The sequence below is a fragment of the Nanorana parkeri genome, unplaced genomic scaffold (assembly GCF_000935625.1).
Source record: "Nanorana parkeri isolate BGI_ZX_2015 unplaced genomic scaffold, ASM93562v1 scaffold312, whole genome shotgun sequence".
NCBI classification, from domain to species: domain Eukaryota; kingdom Metazoa; phylum Chordata; class Amphibia; order Anura; family Dicroglossidae; genus Nanorana; species Nanorana parkeri.
Window position 1 is genome coordinate 219,219 of NW_017306580.1, and position 23,407 is coordinate 242,625.

General features: G+C 43.7%; 1 protein-coding gene across 1 annotated transcript in view; it reads right to left on the reverse strand.

Annotated features, from left to right (window-relative positions):
• Positions 1 to 23,407, reverse strand: part of ZSWIM6 (zinc finger SWIM-type containing 6) — a 134,218-nt gene that overhangs the window by 5,443 nt on the left and 105,368 nt on the right. The window contains exons 6-12 of the mRNA XM_018557948.1: positions 17,554 to 17,733; positions 15,456 to 15,632; positions 15,102 to 15,248; positions 11,668 to 11,814; positions 6,161 to 6,421; positions 4,384 to 4,519; positions 3,305 to 3,462 (exon numbers count right to left, since the gene is read on the reverse strand). Of these exons, the coding sequence (XP_018413450.1) occupies positions 3,305 to 3,462; positions 4,384 to 4,519; positions 6,161 to 6,421; positions 11,668 to 11,814; positions 15,102 to 15,248; positions 15,456 to 15,632; positions 17,554 to 17,733 (1,206 nt within the window). The remainder of the gene's footprint in view (positions 1 to 3,304; positions 3,463 to 4,383; positions 4,520 to 6,160; positions 6,422 to 11,667; positions 11,815 to 15,101; positions 15,249 to 15,455; positions 15,633 to 17,553; positions 17,734 to 23,407) is intronic.

The following is a 23,407-nucleotide window of genomic DNA, read 5'->3' on the forward strand; positions in this document are numbered from 1 at the left end:
ACAAACAAGGTCCCTGGAGCTCCACCAATAGGGTAAATAAATCTGCTCCCCCTTTCCCCCAACATACAAAACTCTATAGCCACAGTTGATCCTGAGGAAGGCAAAAACAAACAAACAAAAAAGTGTGGTCAAATTTGCTCCAAAAGGGGGGGGGGGGACTGTATACAGGACCAGGCAAATGGGTGTGTAAGGCAATGTGTAACTGCATACAGGACCAGGCAATGGGGCATGTTAACAAGAATCAATTCATATGGAAAGCGTAGTGAGAATAGTATAGCACAAAACAGGAAAAAATAAAAGTACTAAAATATTGCTGTTCACAATGTTGCACATGTTTAGGAAGCTGTTAGCTATCAGAAACAACAAGATGAAATCCACACTTCAGGGCTGTAAAAATCCCAGGAAGCCAAATGCTGCTTAAAATGCGTGGCCGATGCCTAAATTTTGAGGTTTTGTCTAATTACTGTAAACAGAGCAAGCTCCCAAATTATTATATAGGATTTATACAGTGCCAACAATTTGCGCAGCACTTTACAATATAAGGGAGGGGCAAGTGATTCAAGAGGTGGTAGCAGTTTGGGGATGCAATGTTTGAGAAAGTGATAGTTCAGTGGTTAGGTTGAGGTGGGATAGGCTTCCCTGAAGAGAGGAGTCTTTAGGGATGGTCTAAAGGCAGACAGTAGAAGATAGACAAACAGGTTGGGGTAGAAAGTTCCAAAGGATAGAAGGAACTCTAGAGAAGCCCTGGAGGCAAGCATGGGAGGAGTTGACGAGGGAGCGAGAGAGCAGGAGGTCTAGTGAAGTTCGAAGCGAGGGGTTAGGGTGTTACTTTGAGACAAGGTTTGAGATATAGCCAGGCAGAGTTGTGGATGGCTGTCAATATTTTTATCCTTTGGGCAATTGGAAGTCAGTGGAGGGATTGGCAGAGGGGGGTTGCAAGCACTGAGCAGTTGGTAAGGTGGATGAGTCTAGCAGCAGCATTCATGATAGACTGAAGGGGGAGGAGCCTGTGTAGTGGTAGGCCAATGAGGAGGGAGTTGCAATAGTTGAGACAAGAGATGACAAGTGGATGAGTAGCTTTGGGGTTTCATTGGTGAGGAAGGGGCGTATTTTGGAAAAGTTACAAAGGTGAAGGCGGCAGGATTTTAATAATGATTGGATGTGGGGCAGAAAGGTGAGGTCAGAGTCGAGGATCACACCTAGCACCTTGGCATGGGGGGAGGGATGGATAGCTGTTTTATCAATCGCAATAGAAAAGTTGGGGGAGGGTGCTGTTGGAAGCTAAAATAATTGACATCTATGATACATCTTTGATGGAAAGGTTCCTTAATATCGTGAGCTGCCCGTGCTGTTTGATATGCAAATGAAGACCATCAAAGGGTTCCTGGGGCTGGACACTGATCAAAGGAGATCTGCTGGACTGTCATCTCCTGGGGCAAGCCCGACCCCCTGCTGGTATTTACTGCCCTCACCTGTGTCAGCAAGGCATATATGCTGGGATGGGGGCAGGGGCATATGATGGAACCTTCTTCCTGTGTGACACTAACCTAGCTGACAAGCAAGACCTTTGGACAAGACAAATCTTTCTGAACTCTGCAATCAAGAATGTGATTCGCTGAGACCTGCTAGAGAGGCGTGTCCGGAGAACAGAGAAAATCCCATGGCTTGTGTGAATGAGAGAGAGAATGGTGTAGCTAGCTGTAGGATCCTTAACCTAAATTCCTATCCCCAATTCCCCTTTCAATCCCCTTAATTGTATTAGAATGTATGTATATCCCTATTTGTAAATAAACCCAACACTTATTTAAGATTCAGTTGTTCATCAGTAATTTAAGGCACCCCCAAATCAGAGCACATTCTACAGGTGCACAGGGAGAGGAAATAAAATGAGCTCAGTTTTTGAAAGATTTAGTATTAAGAAGTGTTGTGACATCCAGACTGATATGCCAGTTAGTAAATAAATGATGTGCAAGGACACTGAGTTGTGGGGTGGAGAGATATATTTGAGTGTCATCAGCATGGAGATGGTACTGGAAGCCCCTCTGACCAATGGAGGAGGAGGAGGTGTAGATAGAGAAGAGAAGGGGTCCAAGGACAGAGCCTTGGGGGACCCCAACAGAAAAAGGAAGAGGAGGGGAGGAGTTAGATTTGTAAATGACACTAAAGGAGCGCTTAGATTAGGTAGGAGGAGAACCATGAGAGAGCAGAGTCTTGAAAGCCAAGAGAGTGGAGTTCTTTGAAGAGCGGCGGGTAGTCAACAGTGTCAAAAGCAGCAGAAAGGTCTAAGAGCAAGAGTAAGGCGTAGTGGCCATTGTTTTTAGCAGTTAGTAAATCATTAGTGAGTTTTACAAGGAAAGTTACAGTGGAGCGTTGGGGGCGAAAACTGGACTGTAAAGGGTCGAGGAGGTGGTCAGTGAGGTGGTGGCTCAGGCTGTTGTAGATTAGGCGTTCTAGGAGTTTAGAGGTGGAATGGGAGTAAAGAGATTGGTCTGAAATTGTTAAGGTCGTTGGGGTGACCAGCGCATGTTTCAGAGGAGAGGGAAAGATACCAGTAGAGAGGGAAAGATTGAAAATGTGAGTAAGAGTGTAGGATAGTGCAGGAGGGTGACTGGAGTAGCGGTGAGGGAACAGTGTCCAGGGGGAAAGTGGTAAGGTGGGTGCCAAAGGAAAAAAAAAAGAAGCCTTGTAACCTCCTCTGTAGTAACAGGGTCAAAAGAGGAAAGTAACCAATGCGATGGTGGGTCTGGTACATTAAATTGGGGAAGGTGACTGGACAATGGAGATCTCATACCTAAATAAAACAAAAATCTGCTGGCTACTGAATTCCATATTCCTTTGTCCACCCTTGCTTCACATGCATTTGTGTATTAAAAAAAAAATCTGGGAACCAGACCTGGACTGGTCACGTTATGGGGAACAAGGCTCCTGATGCTGAAGAGGTACTCTTGTAGTATCTGTAGTGCAGGTACATAACTCCTAAGAATTGGTACACCAGATACGGAAGATCATACTACAGCACCACCACATTAGCAATAAAACTGGTGAAAACAAAAGAAATTGCGCACTACTGGTGCCCACATTAGTTTAGCCCAGTTCTAACGGCCCTCTAGGTAAGAAAACCTGTGATAGATCATAAAAGGAAGACACCATGGGGATGCTAGCAGGCATTGCTATTTGCATCTGCTTAAAAACAAAATTCCGAGTCCGTCCGACTTGGCACAAGCACCTCTATATAAACTACATTCAGTAAAAGAGAAAAAATGTCTGGCTTAGAAATACTAACAAGCTGTCCATATCACTGTACCTTTGGCTGCGGTCAGCATTGTAGATGCCAGCTCACACTGCTGCGACTCAATATGACTCAGGGTGAACCAACGGGGATAACGGTTAGGAACAACTGAGGCGATGTGGTGCGGGCGGGACATGTCTCCAGTGGGAGCCGTGGATTCCAACACTAGCAACCTGCAGACAGAGACTTCAGTGTGAGCAAAGTCTGAGCCAAGGGCTCCAATCAACTGAACAGAGAACAAGGACACAAGATATTTTCACGGAACACTCAATTTCAATTGTTGTAATCTTTACCTGAAGCGACTGAATGTTTTACTTGCTTGTTCTTTATTTTGATTTGACATTTACTAAGTATATACATTCTCCCTCTATTGGCCATCTGTCCTCAGCAACCCTAATTGAATTACTGACTTAACAGGAAACACTACTTAGAGATTGCACTGGAAGCCCTCATTGACACGGGTAACAGCCGGCCCGTACAGATCCGTGCTGCATATCGGGCCGCTCCCAGGAACTGCGTACGAGTATAGACACCCGCACGGATGTGCAGTTCGGGTGAGCGTAGGGCGGCGTACGGCCGCGTACTCCCATAGAGAAGAACAGGCTGCTGCGTATAATCCCACGCAGCACCTATCCTTCCCGGGAGCGGCCAGATACGGCTGTGCATGCAGCACGGATCTGTACGGGCCGGCTGTTACTCGTGTCAATGAGGGCTAAAGCATCAGCATTTTAAAGTCAACGTCTTGACGGAGCTCAGTTTGTTTCGATGCCAAGCTCCATCAAACAGTGACCATAAAATGTTGTTGTTTTGACTTATCTTCACTGCAAGACACTCGAGTGCCTTATGCCTACTTTGTATGGATATTTTTGTGGATGTTCACACAAACGTTCTCTATATGTCTAAAGCACTATCTATAGCAGCTGATCACATTAATCTAAAGCTGACCATATATAAGCCTATATTTCTACTTGGTGCAAAAGCACTTTAATAAAATTAATCGTCATGAAGTCTGACTAGAAAGAAGAAGGTGGGAACGGGAACATCTTGTAAGCATGCACTCTAAATGAAATAACTAAAATGTGGCCAATACAAACCTCATTGCTCGCAGTGCAATTTTGTATGCCAGTTCAGCATCGTGAGGTAGGAGGGAGGTGAAGAGATACTTGGCAAACGTGTGCATTGGAATACTCTCTCGATGGATGATTTCACCCAAACCACTGTATGGTCCAGCTGTGGAGAGAAGACATGACTTCAAAAAAGGACAACTAACGCAGGCACTAAACTTACAGTCTAGCAAGCTGCGATATTAAACCATATACATCCGATGTTTTTATAACCCTGGGTAAAAATGTTTTGTATATATACAAGACCGCTGTAAAGGACTGTAGTACCACACTAAACAGTCTGCCTTTCCCCCGATGCAGTTCACAAATGAAAGCAATCGTGTCGGACACACCACTGCTCTGTCCTCTCCTCTGCCTTTAAAAAAGAAAGGTGTTTTCTCAGCAACGGGCAGACACCAGGCGGGCTGCACACATTTCTGAACGGATTACAGGAGCAGATGGAAGCAACTCTTCATCCCATCGGCATCTCATAAATGCAGCGGTTGGGCGTTCCTCTGCTAATGATCAATACCGTAGAAAAGAAATGTAAAGCTATTGTGGAATTAAATCCATACCGCAGCATGCTGTGCAGGCAGATCAGGTACTCCTATGCACGTAAATGACATTTCCTAAAGGAGGATTCCACCCTCATGCAATTTTAATGCACAGCTTTATACTTCGTCTAATAAAAATTTTAATGGCTTTCATGCAAAGCTTTTCCATTGCGGTTCGCAGCGACACCTTTGCACCAAAGCAGTTTACCCTGTAAATGGAAGTTGTATAGATTTGCTGAGGGCAGAGCTGCATCCATTGCATAAACCACAGCTGAGCTACGCACTGTGCAAAGATAACCAAGACAGAAACGCCTGGATAAGAAGTGTTTTAGGCAATCCCAAGTGAGCACTTCATTTAAAAGCAAACCAGATGTTCTCCATGAGGAAGGACATTCTGCACATTACTGCACCCACCTCAGACTATGCATATTTATTTTTCATAAGGAAAGGTGCCCTTTATATTAAGAGGAAGGGATGTGCCCCCTCCCCAAACTATGAATACAGAGGGGCAATGTCAGATCACTCTCTATTTACAACATACTAAGACAACATATGTGCGGTCCACTGCTAAGAACATATTTGTAACACAGGTACTGCAGCAGCTCATAATCAAAAATGTTCCATGCATGTATTACCTGATATGCAAATTTACTGTTGCTTTATATACTTGCTGGAGTTCTCCTTTAAAGCAACTGTCATGGAGGGAGGTGCCCTCCTGCCTCCAACACATTTCTACTGACCAATCCCAATAATAAGTTGACTAACTAGATGAAGTGTGGCAGGTGGGCAAACCCAACACTGCGAGAAGGGCCTGGCACTCGGCAAAAGATGGTTTTCTTGCAGTCGATAAGTGCAGAAATGTTAGCGTGTCTGCATTCTATCCCTCCTTTTGGCATGGCGGATTTGGTTTAATCCTCACCCACTTGGGTGTTGACACCCCTCTCCAACCAATCAGCCAACTTGGGCAGAAGTTAAATCCCTGTTTGCATTTTGGGAATCAACTTCATACAAAGGGAGAAGAGTAAATGATCTGTCATTTCTTCCCATGGGAGGACAAAACTGCAGTTTAAACAACCAAGAGATATTTTAGGCAACATTACAGGTACACTTTAAGACATGTACCTGTATGTAAACGGCAAAGCTTGTGTTATGTCACTCAAGTAAATAAACCGCCTGAATATGTAAAAACTGGATTTCCGTGGTCAGCTTCTCACCTTCTAATAGGAAGACTGCTTGTTTTCTGAAGATTTTCACCAGGGTATCATCCAGCTCTATTTCTTGTAGTTTAGAGATGAGCTGCTCCTCGTTCCGGCAGACCTTCTCCTGTGCATACAAGCCATCTGGCATGATCCGCTGCTGCCCCAGTCCGATGAGAGCAACCTCCACAGCCAGTGTTAAGTAAGACTCTCCTTCTTCTAAGAACTTGTGGGGAGAAAAGTGTTGGTATTCCTGAGCCTTGCAATGCCCAAAGCCATCTGTAGCAGGAAAAACAGATTGAGAGAACAGTTAAAAATGATCAAACTCCTGTGACATGCAATAAGAAATCCAAGCAGAACAGCAGCAAGTGGATAGAGGGCCAAAATCTTGAAGTGACACTAAAGTCACTTAAAATAAAATGCATTCAAGTACCTTAACGATTAACAAAATATGTATCATCTTTGTGTATCACTCGGCTGTAGATCCTCAAATCATCTCTGAATTGGTACTGAAACTGTCCTTCCTTCTGGAGGGTGGCTACGTTTGTTCCCCATGGTCCCTGTGTGTTGTAAAGTAGTCACCGCTCCAAGTTTGCTCCTGTGATACACTACAATCTCAAGTTTAGTTTACGCATTTGTATTGAGATTGTAGTGTATCACAGGAGTGATCTTGGAGCGGTGACTACTTTACAACACACAGGGACCATGGGGAAAAAAAGTAGCCACCCTCCAGAAGGGAGGACAATGTCAGCACCTATTCAGAGATGATTTGAGGATCTACAGCCGAGTGATACTCAAATAAGATACATTTTTGTTAATATTTAGGATACTTGAATGTAGTATTGATGTCATTTTGAGGTCCCATTCACACTATCCAGTGAGTTCAGGGCGCGGTTCCATGCCACAAACACACTGGATCACATTCACAAACCCTCCCTGACTTCTGGGGCATGGTAGTGCCATACATTCCAATAGCACCACAGATTCGCCTCCCATCCACACCAGAACGCGTGGTACCCCAATGTCCTGTGTTCCAGTGAGGTGCGATTGCAAAAAATTGTGCATGCACTATTTTGATATCGCACTGGAACGCAGGGCATTGCAGTACCATGCATTCCAGTGTGGGCGATCACACTGCGGCGGGAGGCATGCCTGAGGTGGCATTGGAATGAATGGCACCATGTCCCCTCCGTCCAAGAACACAGGGAGGGTTTGTGTATGCGATCCAGTGCGTTCATGGCACGGAACCGTGCCCTGAACACACGGAATAGTGTGAATGGGCCTTAATAGAGATACCTAGCAGACTTAAAACCCGAAAGCCTACCAGTTAGCTGCATCTGAAGTGTAACTTCTTCAGTAAATAGAACAGATTGTATTAGCTGATGTACAAGGCAAAGTTTATGTGAACATTTTTATATCTGTACATAAATTAAAGTATTTTTATGATCAACATAATAGCAAGAACTAAAATAAAAACTAAATTTTCCCATCCAATACCTGGGAATAAGGGAGCTTAACACTTCAAAATCTGACAAATACACCTGTAAAGCAGCATTAGATGGAAGGTGCCAAACTCCAAATCCTGAGCCACATAGAACGAGTTCTAAAAGGTGCCCATACACTGCACAATTCTCGTACGAGAATCGCGCAGTGTATGGAAGACGTGCGACCGTTTCTACTGTACGGTCGCACGTCTTCCGTCGAACCAGCATGCTAGAAAACCCGCCGGGAATTGTACGATTCTCGGCGAGTTAGTGGCCTGCTGGTTCGACAACAGCCGAACGGGCCGGTGTGCGCACGCGCACACTGCCCGTTTGCAGTCATTGTAAGCCCGCCCCTCATTACAGTCATCGGAAGCCCGCCCCTCAGGGGGGCGGGTTTGCGATCATCGCAAGTACGATCTGCCTGTCCAAGATGGGCAGATCGTACGTTTTTTTAAGTACTTTACAACCCTCGCAAGACAAAAGTCTTGCGAGGGTTGTAAAGTGTATGGCCACCTTAAGGCAGTGATTAAAACCATTTAATTTCAATATACTGCCAACAGCTGGCAGCCCATGAGTTTAGACAATGTTACCTTCCATAGTGGTCTTCTCATACCTGGACCAGTATTTCATTCACATACAGGGTACATTTTCAGTGCATGGAGAAGTGGTGCGCACAAGTAGAGCAAAATCAGTTTTCTGCAGTAAAATAGGATTTCTGACTTGCTGCCATAGCTTACTGCAATCAGCACATCACTCTTTACTTACTATGGCGTTATTAGATCATTTATTGTTAAAAAAAGAAGACACCAGTCAGATATAAGTGCCTGCCATCACCGACTTCCTGAACATGATAGTTGCCTTATTGATCTTCTGAGCCAGAACCAAGTATGCAGCCAGGGAAGTCAGAACAGGTGATCTGCATACTCGTCCCAGATCAGTGACCCAGAAAGTGTTGATGCAGAATGACAGCCTACATATTGCACACAGGTTAGGCACATGCCTCATTCTACAAGGAGGTTGTTGCTTTCTGATAAACTGGCTCTATTTCTAAAGACGCAAAAGCCCAAAAACCTGCTTTAAAATATATATGAAGCACAAGTACGCCAACATTTTAAACACTACTACTTCACAACACATATACACAAAAATCTAACAAGTACAACAGCAGAGCCTGGAAGTTCCCAGCCACACAACAATTTATCCTTCAGCTATTCTGAACCATGAAAAGCATTTTTCCAAGAAACTAGAAACTCCTACACAGTCATCTCTGGAGGCAGCGCCTGGGCTAAATGCAAGATTAAAAGTTCCTGGGCAAAACACCAAAGAGCTGTTTGTTCACGTGAAGCTATCCCTGAGGCATCCAATCACAACAGCCCAAATAGCACAGCTAAATCATAGTTATATGAAGCTGTCTGATGCAGTAAGGCAGTGATGTAGATAATGGTGCTGGAAGGGTATGGGTGAAGCTGGCCTAATCCACAAAATGAAAGCATTATTCGGATACGATTCGAAATCCCTGGATCATGCGGATGTCACAATGACAACATACACAGACAGATGCAAAAACATATTACAACATCCACTGTTAGATTATGGACGGTGTCCCACATATGCCAAAGCAAAGGTAGCCCAATCTGACCGTATAAGCTTACGACTGTATCCAGTAGTCACGCAAATCAATCAATCCTTTCCAACATCAATTTCAACCTTCATTACTACAAGGCTGGCCAACTGAAGTGCTCGCAAGGCTCCAAAGACAAGCCCCCCAATAGGTTACTCAGACCCTGCACAAAGGATCGTGTGCACATACTCCACTACAAAAAGTGGAGAGACTTCAAAAAACGCACGGTAAGTGGCACAGGAGGGGGACATCATTGTAGAAAAGGAATAAATCAAGAGCTCAGTACAGTCAGAGATAGCCACATATTTGATTTAAGGCTTCTCTTTAGGAGTTTGCTTCATTGACAACTAGAGAAAACCTCAAAAGTCAGGCGCCAGCTGTAATTAAGGAGCACTGGCTACCCAGGTCCTTGGATTTGTCCCGCCCTCTCATTTACATAAGCAATTTTAGCTCCATCTACTCTGGAACACTAAGAACTGATTTACTGGAATAGAGCTCAATCTGAAGTCCGAAATTGTTAATGTACATTATGAGAGAGGCCATACAAAAATGCTCACACCTGCACTGTCAGCCACCAAACCTCTGCATCTACGACCACCATAAACACTATTGCTGGATAAGGACCCCCTACGTGAGGTTATGATCAGTTACACTGCTAGCATAAATTGTGATAAGCGCATACTATGGTAAGAGTGTGCAGAGAGAAATATACATTGGCGGCCATTGCTGATCTCTTCCGAAAGGCAAATCTAGCATTCTGATCCAAAGGTTGCAGTCATAAACCTGGAAGTATGCATATCAGCAGTTCTGACTTTATTGGCTGCGTACATGTTCCAGGTCCGACTCCTGAACTACTGCAGCTGGAGAAATCAAGATAACAGGCAACAATGGCAACCTCATACTTTCTCCAAGTACAGCCTTCCTTGAAGTGTAATTGTATAAAACAAAGCATACAGGAGAAAGGGCATGATCTGCACACATTCTGAAAGATACCCATCATGACTGGCAGCCTTGGTGTATCTGTAATAGATGTGTTTCTTTAATGTTGGCTCTAAAACTATGCATTGAAGTAGCGTGATCAGCTGTGTGGTACATTCAATTTAAACAGCAATGCACCTTCCAAACACGTGTGTTGCATCCCACTGCAACACAAAAGGGGCATGTCTCTGATGTGCATTGGCAGCCCAAAATGAGCAGACTGCCTTAACTCAAAGCATTTTAATGTGCCTGCAGCAACGCACTACAGAGGTGTGGAGGGGACACTTGCTCAGACTCTTTATGAAGGGTGGGTATTATTATTATACAGGATTTATATAGCGCCAACAGTTTGTGCAGCGCTTTACAATATAAGGAAGACATTACAATCACAATACAATTCAAGACAAGATGGTAAGGAGGGCCCTGCCCCTCAGGGCTTACAATCTAAAAAGGGAGGGGGAAGACTTGTAAACTGCCACAGAAATCTTCCCCAGTATAACCACCTTAACCCATGTGACAAAAGAAATCTGGACACTTCTAGCCAGTAAACTGACAAATTACATTAATGAAGGCCTCAAAATGGCACCATCTTTGTGTGGCACAAAAATATGAAAAAACCTACATTGCATGGGTTATTGCATTTGGTTGCTTGATTTATGTCTTTCAATTTTCAAATGGTTTAACAACATCAAGAAATCAAAACAGAGAATTTAATTTCCTGGTGGAAAGTCGGCAGTGCGCGGCATTAAACGCCCCACACAATGCCTCATGACAAATCTTCATATTAGCTACTTAGAAGTTAATAAAAGCTGGAGCTGGAATGCCATCAATCATTCATTACTAGCAGTGGGTATCCAGAGTCACTTAATGAAATCGTGCCATGCTGTACTGTGTGTACTCAGAAATGACACTCATTTGTGTCACAATTATTTCATGAAAATGGAATTCAGTTATAAAACATTAACGGACTTCGCATATTTGCTTTTGTTCAAAGACAATGTCTGGCTGGGGTGTCGCACGCATGTGGCATGGGGAGAAGGTTAAAACGCGCAGTGTCCACTTAATGAAAAGCATACTTACATCTGTGTTATTCAGAATTGTATACTACCATCTGGTTTATTCAGTAAGGCAAAGAGCAAAGTGCTCAGTGTGGCAAACTATAGCAGTCACTTCTTCCAAGTACTGGTAAATGTTATTAGTTGCTGCACTTTTTTGCACCCTACTGAACAAGGATTCTTCAGAAAATTGCTACAAAAGGCCATGGACAGACACAAATGGGGGGGAATTTAACTAAAAACCGGAGCAGACTAAATCTGGAGCAGCTGTGCAAGGCAACCAGCTTCTCTCTTCAGTTTGGTCAGTTAAGATTTGAAAGAGAGAAGCTGATCAGTTTTGATAAATTCCTTTCATCGACTACTGGTCACATGAAAGGTGCACCTCACCTGTGAAGTCTGAAAAGCCGTGAAATCCTTCGTCATCTGCCTTACAAGCCTCCATGAGGCTGCTAAATAGAGTACCGATTGGATCCAAGGGATGTCCCACCCAGCCTTCCAGATTCGTGATGGATGTCAAGCCTTTGTGAAGCAGCTCTGTAAAAAAAAAAAGAAGATACATTTATTTTTCAACAGGATCAAAAATCAGACACGGGTTAGATCTAAAATGGTGTGTGCAACTTCAAGCGTGGCAATAGCACTCTAGTGTGGATGTAACTAGAGAGAACACTGGGCAGACAAGACAGATTCTAGTAGATCCTCTGCTCCAATATTATGCTTTTGGCCTCATTTACATGGACGTGCACAGTCGTAAAGCGTGCACGTCTGTGCAGAAACCTGAGCTTGGAAGGGACAGGTGCTACGTGTAGTCGGCTGTATATCTCTGACAGGACGCGGCTGCTGCTAGTTTTTTTTTCTTTCCTTTTTAGTGTCCCTCTTGGGGTTATGTCCTCATTTCCTGTCCTGGTGACACCCTATTCTGCAATAGAAAACTATTCATCTATTCCCCTCTCTCATATATACATTAATATGCATGCACGTACAAACTATATATCATCATACACACAGCTATATGTACATATACACAGTTACAGATAGTATACAGGTACTAGTAAAATATGCCCAATATTACAGTACACATATAGCTAGCTATACATTACTATTACACATGTATCTGCAGCATTTCAGACAGATCAAATGTATGGAATGAATCTGATGCTTTGCTCTTGTATTACTGGTTGGAGTCCAGTTACATGCAAAATGTTTTAGGACATTATTGATGGGCATAAATGAAACATAACCTGCTGGTGCATCTGAATATTTATTGGATTAATAACAGCCCGTTATGGTGCCATTTTATGGCATTTGATCGAGGCAGGAATGTGTAAGAAAATATTAGGCTGTACGTTCTACTTATTAAACCCTACCTCCTATTTGAAGTGGACACACAGTGAGTGCATTTGTAGTGTTCAAAGCGGCTCGTGTGGCTGCGAGTCAAAGGAAGAAATATTTCCGGAGTCGTGATCTGTATTATTTATATGATCTGCAGAGAGCTACATTCATATCCAAGCAATTGAATTACCTTGGAAAGGCATTAACTCTCTCTGCTGTCATTGTCTATGGCCTGAAGTTTAAAAGGATGCATATGCTGTATTCTTCAGTTCCACATTATTAGACTTGTATGAGCTCATATGTGGCCTTTAGTGTCTATTTACATCCAGGTACTAATTCAGAAAATGCAAGCAGGATGTATGTCACGTTTCTAAAAGTGGGGGGCGGGGAGCGGACTGGACTTGTAGCCACAGCAGTTATTTTTTTCCTCTTTTAAAAATATATTTAAAGCAGAGCTTCAACCCTACAAAGAACAGCAAGTGCTACTAGTCCAAACATGGAGGGAGGCCTCACTGTGTTGGAATCTCTTCACTGAGGAACATGAACAGCCCTTACCCATTGAGTTGCCCTACCCATCCCTCTGCTAGTTGATACTATAGAATGGAGACCACAAAGGTGCTGTAGAACAGTTCACCACCACCATGAGGATTATAAATGCCGGCTAGCTGAGAGCAAGTCAAGCCAAGCCTGCATTCTGAGTTCAGTTATTCTACTTGGGAACATAAGGGAGGGTTATTTGGGGAACATTTTATAAAAATTCAGTGATCCTTCAAATAGTAAATCCATGGCGATGTTCATCCTTTTATACTGCTCTCTTCCATATCTGCAGACATTTGCCAACTTGGTCCAATCTGCAATACTGTGAAGCCAATAATTCATGCAAAGCTGAGCTTTACATGCCTTCATCTCCAAGAGCTGCGCTGTCATTGTGGGTATGCAGTTGTAAATATATTTAGATACCACACATGAAAGTCAGGTATCTAATGTATAGTTTTTCAGCCTGATTTTTTTTAAGCGTGGCTTTACTGCAGGGGTCTCAAACTCAATTCACTCGGGGACCACGGGACACATTTTCTTCTCTCATGTGGGCTGCTTGCCAAATTTCATACTTCAAAATTTGCATCTTCCTGCAGCAGGAATCCCTAATCTGGTATTTACAAGCAGTCACTCTCCCTGGACGCATTGATCGTGCATCCGGGGAGAGTGATTGATTCCTACCCCCATGTAATCATATCACATCATTCATGCCCCATGTAATCATATCACATCATTCATTACGTGTGGTGTTCCGGCGTTTACATGCAGCGGCTGTCACCTGATCAACTCGGGAGACAGCTGCCGCATGTAAACGCCAGATTAGGGATTCCTGCCCCCGGAAAATGTGATGTTAATAAGTAGTAAGTAAGGTCTGCTGCAGACCTTACTAATCCTTTCTTTCGGCCGGAGCTCAGAACTGTCAGAGCTCCGGCTGAAAGGAATTACTGAGTGCCGGAGCAGCTATGCAGTCTGCATCTGACAGAGATGCAGACCGTGTAGCTGTTCCCACAAGTCAGGTATGGCTGCGGGCCGAATGGTACCAGTTAGTGGGCCGGCACTTTGAGATCCCTGCTTTACAGGTTTTATGAAATAAATACCTCTGCTATTAGCTGCGCTGCTGTCAATCATTGCTTGACAATGTAGTGAAACACTGATCTGGAACAAGCATGCTGCCAGTCAAGTTTTTAGACATCTTCTGGCTTCTTAGGCTGGGTTCACACCTAGGCGTATCGAATATGCGCATTTGCCGCGCGTTTTTACAGCGGTAAAAAAAACGTGCGACAAGCGCGCGTTTCCGAGGGCTACCTGGATGTATCCCAATGGATACGCGCGGCAAATATGCCCCAAAGAAGCTCCTGTACTTCTTTGAGCGTAGGGCGTTTTGCAGCGCGTTCCTACGCGCTGTAAAACGCCCAGGTGTGAACCATGTCCATAGGCAATCATTGGTTTTCACATGTTGAGCGTTTTACAGAGCGTAGGAATGCGCTGTAAAACGCCCGGGAGTGAACCAGGCCTTAATGACTGCAATCTACTAGACTCCCGAGTCCTACATTTGTTTAACCCCAATTTTTTATAACAGATCACAAAAACTCTTGTTCAAATTTAATGTCATGCCTGCATGTTTGGACTGAACAGTACAAATCAAAGTGGTCTTCGACCCAAAGAAAGTGGCATCTATAATTTGTGTTTAATAAAACACATTGGGGAGCATTTACCAATAGTGGGACAGACAGGATAAGGAGCAGCTGTGCACAGTAACCGCTTATATAGTCAACTTGTCAAGTTATGCTTGATAATGAAAGCTAGAAGCCGATTGGTTGCCAAGCACAGCTGCTTCCGTCTTCATAAATTCCCCACAAGGTTTTTAATATTCGGTCAGGTCACCGATTTGGACTGTAACCTGACCTGCAGATTTCTCCACAAACACCCATCTGCTGTGTGACCTATTTTTTTACCTTTCTTCTGCAGTCGGAACATATCCATTCTTTTCTGCTGCTGCCTTCTCAGAGTGTTGACAATGGCTATTGCTAGTCGGAGGGCCTCCCGTGGGTAGCCATGTGACCTCAGTGCGTCCACCCGCGCACAAGCAGTGGGGACATGCTCTGAAGGGAAACAGAAAGCATTAGTGTGGCGTCTTGTCCAAACCATTTCAAGCATCAGTGCAGAATTTCCAAAGGCCTAGCATGAGAACAACATCAGCCTTGTAGCCAAGCATTTCATCTACCCACCACAAATGCTTCATTTATAATGCCATACAAATGAGAACAAAGCAGCAAGTCACAGAAAGCCTTTCTGGCTGCACAACCTACCATGCCAGAGGGGCCACCCACGGGAGTCAAAGAGTGAGTTTTCAGTGTCGTCATGGTAACAGTAGTTGGTGTAAAGGTCGCTGCTGATAATGTACTGCAAGTGGCTATCTTGCCAGTGGAGATCGCATGCCTCGATGGCTCGTGTGAACACTGTTCGATGAGGCCGATGGGAGGAATCTAAAAATGCATGAAAAGACAGAATTTAAATACTACACAATAGCTGTCATATTTCAATGATCTGTTCAAGGGTTTGCCCACTCCACCTCGCAGTTTCTATTCTCTGCACCATCTCTAAGGGTAAGAAATGCCACCCTATGATTTTATTTGGAACTTTGCTAGAGAGACCTCTGTGTTTGAGTTCACTGGCCTGCATACCTTCAGTGCCAAATCACAAGGGATCTCAAAGTCCTTAATGAAACCGGTAATTGGGGGAAAACCCCGACATAGGCTACAACAAACCTAGGAACTAGAATAGGACATATAGCTATGAGCAGAGACGCCGAGGTGACTTTAGCCACCAGATTCCACTTTGAACTAGGGATGCACCGATACTGTTTTTTTGGTATCAAGTACTGATATTCCCTTCTTTTTTTTTTTATCAGTACTCACCAATACCGGCACACCGAGGTAGCGTGGGCCCAGCTTCTGGGCTAATCAGGAAGCCGGTCGGTGGCTCATACTCACTAGGCAGCATCCCTACTTTGAACTATAATATTTCTGAATGTGGTCAACCTTAACTATGTCCACCACGTTCCCATCCAAGACGTCAGTGGCTTGTCACTGTTCTAGCATTTTTCTTGGCTGCTACTTCAGTCTGCCATGGCACACAAGTTTTTGTAGCAGCTACAGAATTCCTCAACAGCAAAGGCTGGTCAAAGAAATGTCACAGCCATAATGATGATCTGCAGGTCAGCTGCTGTTATTCTCCAATGCAGTGGATGTCAATAGCTCAGCAGTGCATTTTCATACACATTTTCTGAACTCAACTAAAAATCTTAGACATTTCAGACATTAGCAGCGGCTACAACACTCTGCTCCTTAGTGTGACATGGTTCTTGTTATAAAAAATTGTTTATACAACCGTAAACACGTTGTATATTTCTACCTGAAATGCATTTGTAGATGTGAATCATGAACACACACTATACCATATTTTCCTAAAGATTTAGGGCCCATTCACACCAACTGAGGCGTGTTCCAGAGCAGAAGCTGCTGGAACGCACAGCAATCGCTTTAAAAATGTCCCCCTTCTTTCTGGGGTGGTAGGGGGCGTGGCGGCGCATTAAAGGCAATGGCACCGCAGCGCCAATGACTTCAATGCCCGGCCACGGCCCCTCTCACCCCAGAACGAAGGGGGAAGTTTTGTGAGCGATTGCTGTGCGTTCCAGCAGCTGCTGCTCTGGAACGCACCGCAATTGGTATGAATGGGCCCTTAGGTGTTCCCAGAGTGGCTGTGTGTCAGACTGTGCGTCAGCATCATTGCTATACAGCTGCGTGCAATATAAAACACACATGAAGCCACCAGAGTGTACCTTTTCAATGAAAATGTATGCAGCTCCAATTATAGCCAGGCCATAGACTAGCAGACATCTCCTTTTGAAATATCGACCTGTCCGTGCACCCACTGCAGCTATGATGGACTGGTGATACGGCTGAATATGCTACACGTGCAGGACAAGATTGTACATCTGGGTGTAGTAAGTGATTCTGATGATCAAAACATACTAGTTATCAACCTCCATGGGGACTTAGCAAGCACTGATGTTCAAAAAACAGGGCTGCCCTCATGTATACATATCGTTAAGCGTTATAAAGGGGGACATGTTTAATTTGAAACTGGTGATGTGTTTTATTTATTAAAAAAAAAAGTTAGGAGCTTCTCAGCTAGTAATTCAGTGGCTGCTGGGAATTTTTAAGATACAATTACCTATACACAATATAATATCCCCCAGCCTTATGGTGCACCTTTCCATATGGAGCTGCTTGGCCAAACACTTGGCAGTGCTTCCCAAATGTACTTTAAACAAGTGGACCCTAAATTGCTTACTAAAGTGCCTAGAGCAACAGGATTTTACAGTGCGCCCTGTATTTCCCTCACCCTGGTTGGCATTTCCGGCCTGAGGCAAGGCATTGGTTAAGTTGGGTAGCTCATTGACGTGGTTGCCATCTTCCCAGGGACAGACATCCACGCTGTTCCACTTCTTCAGCTGTTTCAGCCAGCTGGCTTTCTGCTCAGGTTTGCAGTGAGGATTTAAGACAATGCACATCCAAAGAGCACCTACAACAGAATGGTAGAAATTGGTTAAAAAAGAGCTACTACGTGCTGATTTTTATTTAGAAACAGACCCATAATGCTTTTTGCTTAGTGTTGAATATTGTAATGCCTCAAATGACAGAAGGCGTTTGTACCTATGCCCAAAATTTGCTTTAAAAATATAGTTTTAGATAGAATGGGGAAGGGTTAGAACGCTCACCTAGGTTCTGCTAGAGATTTGCCTTTACTTCCTGTTCTGGGAACAACCTTTTACCAGGCAGGAAGTGAGGGGAAAATCCATAACCGGGAAACAAAAAGCTGACAGAGGTTATAGCATTCCCCTATAATCACAACAATAATGATAAAAAGCACTTTAACTTCTGTCTATAGGTAACAAGTTTAACCAACTTTAACAAACATCTTCTATTCTGGAGCATTATCAGTACTATAGAACAGAATGTGTCCCCAAATCACAGCTGTGCAGGCTGAAGGCAAGCAGGTTTGGTGTAAAAACACGCGTTCCGATTGACTGAACGTCGTAACACAGTGCAGGGTGGAGACACATACCAGTATCAGCTTATCTCAGGGGAGAGAACAGTGATAAAGCCAGGGGAGAGAACAGTGATAAAGCCAGGGGAGAGAACAGTGATAAAGCCAGGGGAGAGAACAGTGATAAAGCCAGGGGAGAGAACAGTGATAAAGCCATGGTTTTACAATCTATCCACCCATTTCTCCAGCCATAGCAGCTCCCCGACCAGCATCGTATTTCTGTGTTATATCTGACTGTATTGTAAATCAAAAAGCATTTTCCTATGACAACAGCTTGCCAACTTGAGCCTCTGCAGCCATCCCTCCTCAGATACCATCTCTTATGAAACCGGAAGACAGACAGAATGCTCACGTGAACTGATTTTAGAAGAGTTTATAGTACAATTTGTGTAAGTGCAGGTCTTACAATGCATGCATCAAGGGGTTCCTGAGCAGCACTAGGTATTTATTTTGGTGCATTGAAGCATGACTAAACCCAAGAACAAAAAATATATTGCAGCCTACCAGTCCCGACATATGGTGGCTGTATTTCGTTTTTTTTTCTTCCAGGCCAAGAACACTTTTATGAAGCACAAAAATCCCTGTTTATCTTACCAGAAATGCGGTGTCCTTGTCACTTCCCATGAGCTGCACTAAAAACAAAAAGTTCACTCAAGTAAACTATTAAATCTCTTCCGTTTTCATGTAAAGCAGATGAACAAAAAGGCAGACATTAGTAGCCAAGCCTGGATGGCAACCATGGCTCCCTCCATAGACACAGAGGAGGAGTAAATATAACCACCAGGTGAGAAGAACTAATGTCAATGTAATGACTGGTAAGCTGCAATATATTATGTTTTTGGGTTTGTATATGCGTCAACTTCCACCATGCACACACCTAGGCAGTGTCAGGACAAGGTCCTCTGGCACTCAATACAAGGTTTACCCCCTTTAATGAATGAATGCAGAGCAGGATCTGAGCTGTTAGACCAAGTCCTGCAGTTTACACAGGGAGAATGTGGCCCTCTTTGTGTAGTCATCAACGCTCTGTGACAGCCGGGTGCTGCGCTCCATCATGCAGAGCAGGCTATCAGGCTGAGATTGGAGGAACGCTGGCTACACAGGGAGAATGTGGCTCTCTTTGTGTAGTCATCAACGCTCTGTGACAGCCGGGTGCTGCGCTCCATCATGCAGAGCAGGCCATCAGGCTGAGATTGGAGGAACGCTGGCTACACAGGGAGAGTCGTGAGCTCCCTGTGTAATCTGCAGGAGTGTGCTGTCTGACTGCCCTTCACAGTGCAAGGAGATGCAGAGGATCCTACCTCAGCTGTGCCCACCCACAGCATGGCGCCCAAGGTGGGCACCTCTTCTGCTTTAGCCCAGCAACTAAAGACTAAAACTACCATATATAAAAAATAAAAACAGAATTCTAACAGCGAATGTGGTTTTTGTTCTGCAAAAGTCATTTATTTCCAAAATCAAATATTAAAATCAAATGGGAATTCAAAGTAGTAGTCAAGCCTAACGGCATTAACGAATGTTCCAAAGAGATTGATTTGTATGAGCGTTTGTACAAAATTCTAATTGAGTCTGCCCAGTTTCAGCGTCTGTAGGGGCAGGGACAGGAGGTGGCCAATTCAATATTCTCCGTACAATGCTGCGGAATATTTAGGCATTTTATTAAAATCTGAAAATCAGCCAATTCCTCTGCATCTTTTTTTTCTATATCCCCTAAATCAGAGATATTCTCCTCATGGATACTTTGTCTTTTATCTAAAGCTCATCATTTTAGTGGGGGAAAAAAAATGCACATCAAAGTTAAATAATGCCAGAAAACCAATTCCATTTTGTGTGTTGAAGCCGTCTATAGCTAGCAATACAAAGAGAAAAATTAGAGAAGCGCATTAGTAATTATCATCATGCAGCCTTATAAACTGCTAGCTAAAGCTTCCAGGATAGAAACTGAATAAATTATTTGAGACACACCTGAAGCAAAACAAAAGACGAATTATTATTCAGCGTCTCATTTACAGACCACAAGTCAGTCTCCCATCATTCATCAAGGCTTCAGCTGCTCTTAATGGCACCCGACTCCTCTTTATTGTCATTATTTCAGTAATTAGGTTAAGCAAGAAATTTGTTTAACATTCTTTTTTTTCCCCCCTCTTTGAAGATCTGAAAAAGAAATCTAATTTGTGCTGACATTTCACACATACCATGCTCGCAATCTGCATCCCTGACACTGCATAACGGGTGCGTCTGAACGCATCAAGGTCTGAAACAAGCCAATTTTCACATGGAGAGATTTTTTTAATCAGCTGTCTCTTCACTGACGTGAACCCTGACAGCGGCGTGAAGACGTCTGAAAGTGCTATTCAGCCACACTTCATTTGCTCATTAAAGGATGCGTTTTGCACACTTGAGGACATGTGCTCAATCGGCTGAACAATCTGCTGGAGCGTTGGATTCGGAGAGAAACTGCAGAACAGGCATTCTGGGGAAGAACATGATGGAGGAGCATCCCTGCCCCCTTCATATGCTCACACAATGCCAGCCAATGAGCCATCTACAACCATGGAGCATAATAATTGAAAGGCAGCCAGAATCCCGAGAGAGGCCTTGAACCACTATCATGCCTCAGAGTAACAGCGGCAAAATACAGGCCCAATATGCACTTCGGGGTCATGCACAATACAGTACATTGTGTGGACAACATGCAATTACACCCACAGGTCATGCATGACATCACACTTTGAAGAACCCCAGCCATTGCACTGACGAGGAGGATGGGTAAGGTCACGCTTTGCATGAAAGATTGCACAGAGATGAGGAAAGAGACCTTACAACTCTGGGAACAGGCTAAGCTGCTGAAAGCCACTTGAAACTCCATACTGACCATGGTCAGTGGAATGGGATCCAGAGCCAGTACATCATTAACCCAACGGACTTTAAAGTGAACCCAAAAGGACAGAAATTTCAGATCTTCGACCATCGATTTGTTTGTAAAGGTTCAGGATCCAGAGCCCTCATCCTGACCATGGCTTCACTGCTTCAAGAGACAATAACGTGAAGCAATATCCTAGGGAAGGCGTTCAGACATTACTACCTAGTTAGCCACTGACCTGAAACAAGCATGCAGTCAGTAAAGTCAAGGCCAAACTCAAAGCCTGCACCTAAAACCTTCACTTTAAAGAGCTCCAGGCAACACAAAAAATACATTACCAACAAAGTGTTTTTGTTGAGCTGTACTGTCCGTATTGCCTAAGACCGTGGTGTACGCCAGTAAGTGGCAGACAAACCAACAAGTACACACAATTAAATCCTAACCAGATCTGGACCCTCCTCTTAAAACACTCAGCAGATTTGTAAAATCGGATAGGCTATGTTCACACACCTTAAAAGTAGGTGTTTGGTACATTTTGAACCCTTGCCAAGCTCTCTCAATGCCAGCTTTAAAATGGAGTCACAATGCTAACATTCGTCAGGCATTATGTTGGATTAACCCAAACATTGCATTCAATGGTTGGCTCATGCTATCCTACTAATCATCCCACCCCATGGTAGCACCATCATCTTGGGCTGTGAGCAGTCTATACAACACACATCCAGTGTCTCTGAACGCATCCTTATTGTGAGCGTGATGAATTGTAGAGAAGCCTTGAGTATGCCACCTCCCAGCTGTAAGTCATAAACCTAAAATATTCACAAAAATAAAATCTTAAATATAGGACTAAAATGGCTTGATACCATTTTTTTCAGCCTTAAACAAAAGAAAATACATACAAAAAAACATTTCCCTTCAAGATCATTGGAAGTGATTCTATGATGCTAAGCTAATGTATTGACAGCTGGCTGAACACTTTAAATGGCAGATTCAACCATTGTATAGGCTTTCACAATTAAACCACATTATATCCATTCACATCAGCCGTCAGTCCTAACAGAGCTGACTAATGAGCCTTCCACAAGCTATACACTTAAGTGAATACATTTATATCATGCTAACATTTTCCAGAGTGTACATCCAACCTATCAGTTATGTAATAGTCAAATTATGGATTAAAGTCAATGAATAGACCACACGATTTCTACACAAAAGCAAAGAGAACATGCACTGCCTGGCTAAAAACAAAGTCACCACCGGTATTAAATCTGGCCATACACTGATCTTATTTTTCTTATTCAACCCGTGGATTCAATGAGAAAAATAGAACAGATTCCTCCATCAAAACTTAGTGTGTCGTTGAGGAATCCCACCATTTGCATTGCATTTTAACAATCCCACCATTTGCATTGCATTTTAACAATCCCACCATTTGCATTGTATTTTAACGGCAGCTGCTGTCAGAATACCCGACGAGAGCAAGCAGCTCATTGGCTGCCGACTTATATCTTAAGAATTTTTTTTCCAACCAGCTGATCGAGGAATGCCAACAGAAAGGGTGCCGACAGTACGACACTGTGCACATTTCGGGCCGTTCCTCAAAAACTTCTGAAATTTGTATTGTGTATGGGCACCTTTAGCTAAGCAAATAGTGGAGAGCCTTCCATTGGATAATAGTTCTAGGTTCAGCAACATTATGTTCTCAAATAATGTGGCCAGCTGCCTACCTGAATATACCCAATGACCAGGTTTTTCTGTCAATGGATTTTTTTCTTCCCTGATGGCACGGACATATTCCAAAACGACAACACCAGGATTAATTGGGCTCAAATTGTGAAGGAATGGTCCAGGGAGCATGAGACATTTTCCCACATGGGTTGGCCACGACAGAGTCCACCTTTTAACACTATTGAGAATCTTTGGGATGTGCCAAGAAACTTTGGGATGTGCTGGAGGAGACTTTACACAGTGGCCCGACTCTCCCATCATCACTACAAGATCTTTGTGAAACATGAACACAACTCTGGACAGAAACAAATGTTGTGACCACGATGAATGCATGCCATAATCAAAGCTGAAGGTGGTCCAAAGAATTATTAGGAGTGTGTGACTTTTTTGGCCAGGCAGTGTATAAACTCCCATGCAGACAGAGTGCCTGGTAGAAGCCAATCCTGGACCCCAGCGCTGCAAGCATACCAAGGCACCACACCAATATTGCTGCCACCAGCAGCCATAGGGTACCATCATGGAGAATGAATATGGTAGGCAAATATAAAAGGCCAGATT